The sequence below is a fragment of the Eurypyga helias genome, unplaced genomic scaffold (assembly GCF_000690775.1).
Source record: "Eurypyga helias isolate BGI_N326 unplaced genomic scaffold, ASM69077v1 scaffold43351, whole genome shotgun sequence".
In the NCBI taxonomy this organism is placed as follows: domain Eukaryota; kingdom Metazoa; phylum Chordata; class Aves; order Eurypygiformes; family Eurypygidae; genus Eurypyga; species Eurypyga helias.
The window spans coordinates 1-4373 of NW_010233551.1; the positions used below are offsets into that span (position 1 = coordinate 1).

Sequence of the window (4373 nt, forward strand, 5' to 3'; positions counted from 1 at the left end):
GGGACGGTTCCTTACAGGGTAACGTGTTCATCCACGGACGGGACGGTTCCTTACAGGATAACGTGTTCATCCGTGGATGGGACGGTTCCTTTCAGGATAACGGGCTCATCAGGGTAACGTTCATCTGCGGATGGGACGGTTCCTTACAGGGTAACGCGTTCATCCGCGGATGGGACTGTTCCTTACAGGGTAACGCGTTCATCCGCGGGTGGGACGGTTCCTTACAGGATAACGCGTTCATCCGCGGATGGGACGGTTCCTTAGAGGATGACGTTCATCCGCAGATGGGACGGTTCCTTACAGGATAACGCGTTCATCCGCGGATGGGACGGTTCCTTAGAGGATGACGTTCATCCGCAGATGGGACGGTTCCTTACAGGATAACGCGTTCATCCGCGGATGGGACGGTTCCTTACAGGAAAGTGGAAAGCAGACATCCTGTCACATCTTATTCTGGGATCCTATTCTGCTACTCGCTTCGGTCTATTTTTGAAGGAATGCAATACTGACAGTGGGTGCCAGTGATCAGTGGAATCACACCGGTAAAGATCCACTGAATGCCACCCACAACTCCCTTCTTTCCCCCTTAGTAATTCTTAGAAGCTCAGGAATCGACTCTTGCCTCCCCCCAGGAAGGTTCCCCAGGAGCAGCCCAGCACCACCGTCGCAGCGCTGCCTTAGGCAGGGTCTCTGGGGAGCAGCGGATGACACCCTGCCACAGCGCAGGCCTGAGCTGGATCCCCTCTGCAGCTGCACCCTGCTGCTCAACCGCAGTAAACAATTCGGTTTATGTCGCCTCAGGAACAACAAGTGTCCTGCAGCCCTGCCCGGAGCGCCTGAAGTCCTTAGAGCTGGGATAAACCCAGTCCTTTCAACAGCACCCTAAGCTGGCAAGGGACAGAACTGCTTATGTCGCTTTTTTTCCACCTCTTGACTAACAAGTCTTACGCTCAGTGAGGATGCAGTACAGTGAAGTCTATTAATCTAGTTCTGATCAGATTAGCTCCGTGACTGACACCAACAACGCTCTGCAGAGATTCCCGAGTGACTCGGTAAAAGAGGTCAGCGGGTCTGTTCTGTGTCTGCGGCACAGGGGAGTGTCACCGACCCGAGAAGACCGTTCTGCTTAGAGCCTGGCGCAGTTCTGAACCCCCTTTCTGTCTGCATCCTGTCCTTACTGAGCCAGCAGAACTCGGGTACTGCAGGGCAGGCCGCAGGCGTGTGGCGCGGCACTGAATTCAGCAGAGAAATCCAGTATTAGTGGGGCTCAACACCCACGGGGTATGAAAGGAAATGATGATAAAGCAACCTGAGAACCTTTTTTACTAAAAAAATCAAACTACTGCTGAGTGCTGGAAGTTGAAGGGAGGTAGTTTGGTCTGGCCTGGTCTGGGGTTTTTTTTTTGCAACATGGGCCTATGCAGGTGACCAACAAGTTATTCCTTTTAACAGTAACCTTAAAATCTTTTTTGTAAGTTACTGCACTTGAAAATGTAGAGTTCTTACCTTTCTCAACATTGTATTTGGTAATTTTCTGATCTTCTGAACGTGGTCAGGGTTAACACCCAGCTCGCGGCAACTCACTCGGAGCAGCTCCTTGTAGGTCAGTTCTTGTCTGTCCAGTTCAATTTCAATGAAGTCATTTTCTCTCAGATTAGGGTTTTGTATTCTAACTTTAAGCACCAGTTCTGTTAGAAATAAAAAGACACATTAATAGGCAGATGTATAAAGGAGTTGGAAGAGCCCTCTCCATACTAACTTCCAAATATTTCAGTGTTCTGTTAACCTTGTTTGTAGAATCCATGGAAAGCAAGCCACTGGACTTGCATGACCACAGCGTTAAAGAGACTGACTTTCATCAGCCTAGGTGAAAAAATCATTACAAGTCTAACGCGGCGTGTGTGCATCCAGGAACCCCTGCGTGACCGCCGTCTGACAAGGGCGAAGCTAAAACCCGATCACGCCGGTTACCCATTTCCCGAGCAACTCGCCATTGCTTTCACCGGCTTTTTCTTTCGGCCATCAGTTAACTTCGTGTCGCTAAGTCACGGCACGAGAGCAGCCTTAATTTCCAGAGTGAAATTCAGAGCTGCGATGCCAGATGTCCCTCTTGGGGCAGGCAGTTGACCCGCAGGAATGGCAGATCGCTAACAGCCCACCTCCAGGCTCGGGCCCGCAGGCCGGGCCAGCACTCTCGCAGGCTCGCTGGCCGCGTGCTCACAGTCTTTGAAGCGCGGCGTACGCTCTTTAGAGAATCAGATCACCCTTGTGTCTGCGTGCCGTTACGGCATTTGAGACAAATGGCAAATGTCTTCATCGATATTTTAATAACAGTTCCAGCAGAAAGAGGATACCTGCCTAAATCCCTTCAAACATTTCCCGAATGCCTAAGCATGGGAGCCTGGAAAACCTCCGGAAGTGCCATGAATACTCTACCCTGACTTGGTCTATTTTCACTGTCCAAGATGACAGAAGTTTTAAGACAAAGCGAGGAGGGATTTGGACTGTTACCTTGCAAATTAAGTGGAAAAGCTCCTGTGAAGAAAACTGGCTGAAATGCTGGCACGGGCCCCATAGAGGAGCCGTTCTCTTGCTGAGGCTGGTGTGAGCCAGCTGGCGACGGAGGGCTTCTGCTCCAAGGCACGGCTCCCTGGTAAAGCGGAGCTCTGGGAAGGACTGGTTTGGAGCACGGTGGAGCGGGACAGCCTCTGGGCAGGGACGGCAGGCTGCCCTCGGGAGCAGCAGTCCCGCGCTGTGCTGGCGCGCATGGCTCCACGTCGGGCGAGGAGGGGTCGGGACCTCGCGGTTCTGAGGGTGAGATACTCCCGTTCACGGAGGGATCCGGAACGCTGTTACTCGGGGTGTGATAAACGTAAGGGAACGGTGGGTTGGCCAGATAATTGGGGATGATTGGCAGATCTGAATCTTTCTTTAAGTCTGGGAGTTCATCATCTTCCACTGTAAAACAAACACCACAAGAGACAAAAAACAAACACACCGAGACTGATTTGAGGGGGAAAAAGGTATCGTTATTGCACTGTGGGGTGGTTTTTCTAAGCTGTGGGAAGTGGAGGGTTAAAAGCACCCCAGGATAAAAGAAAAATCAAGAACCACTAGGCCTTTTTTCTACAGCAAACAGAACCAACCATGCTCAGGTGTTGCAATACAGTAAATACAAAAGCAGAGTCTGATTCCAGGAATTCTGGGGGTGCTATTTCCTTCTAAACACTGCACTGGTTTTGGTTTGGTCGGCTGTGTTTTAATCCAGCATGTTGTAACGCGGTATCTGGCGGCACAATGCTACCGTCTTCATAATGTATGAGGCAATGAAAGCCAAAGGGTAAGATGTTGCTCGATACTAAGGCAGAGGATAAAGGGAAAAGAACATGCAGTACTGGGGGAGCTGAAACATTACCAATCCGACAGCTGGGAGACAATAATGAAAACAAAACCAGACAAGGGAATACAAAGGGGAAGGAGGAGGTTGTTAATCGACCGCATTTCAAATTATTTATCACCTCCAGCAGCAAAGCCGACTCGCTCCAACACGACAAAAACGCTCTACCCGTGCCCTTTAATGAGCTCTCTATCTGGGCTGCTGATTTCCCATTTATTCAACGCCGTCGCTTCAGCTCCACAGAACACGGGGAACATTACGTGTTGCTCCTATTAGGGCTTGATACAAATCTGAGAGATTCCTCTCCTGTTGCCCTTTGGAAAATAGGAAGCTGCATCTGTCACTGGTTTAATCGCAGCGTTTTTCAAAATACACCTTTTCTAATTGTTCGGTGTTTTGAGTTTGGCTAGCTGGATATGGAATTTTTGGTAATCCTCCTCTTAAACTTCCTTACCAAGTGAACGCTCTAGAAATCAAGTCACGGTTAGTTCTAAAATCTGAACGCAGCCCCTCCACATGCAGAGTAAAGACAGACCATACGTGCTTTAAGCAGCCTTTTACCAGAGCTTTGAGGATCGTATGGCTTCGCCGATCGCCTTACCTCCCAACATCATCCGTATCTCCCTCTTGGACGTTAACTGCGCCGGCCTTTCTCCCTTCTTGGTGAGGATCTCCTTGTCGGCTCCGGCGCGCAGCAGGTAAGCCACCACCGGAGCGTGGTTCCGTTTACATGCCCAGTGCAAACACGTCCTGCACGGGGAAAACGTTAACGCTGTGGGAAATACTACATGTCGGCAGATTCATTTCCACTCATTCTTGCTGCCTAGGAGAAGAACAAGACCTGATGCACGTCTGACATAAACCAGGTTGTAATTGCAACGTGCGCTTGTTCTGGAGCCTGCAGTGACACCTGCTGATGTAGCTTTCCCTCGCTCTAATGCTCGATACCAACTTCCCATAGTAGTGTATTTGAAGT

At 50.1% G+C, this 4373-nt stretch overlaps 1 protein-coding gene across 1 annotated transcript; it reads right to left on the bottom strand.

Annotated features, from left to right (window-relative positions):
* Positions 1–1506: 1506 nt before the first annotated feature.
* LOC104505307 (ankyrin repeat domain-containing protein 40-like) lies at positions 1507–4147 on the bottom strand (the record flags this gene model as incomplete). Its single annotated transcript, XM_010161766.1, has 3 exons — positions 1507–1688; positions 2512–2958; positions 3999–4147. Coding segments are annotated over 3 exons (778 nt in total), but the record flags the coding sequence as incomplete, so codon positions are not given.
* Between the last annotated feature and the right edge of the window lie 226 nt (positions 4148–4373).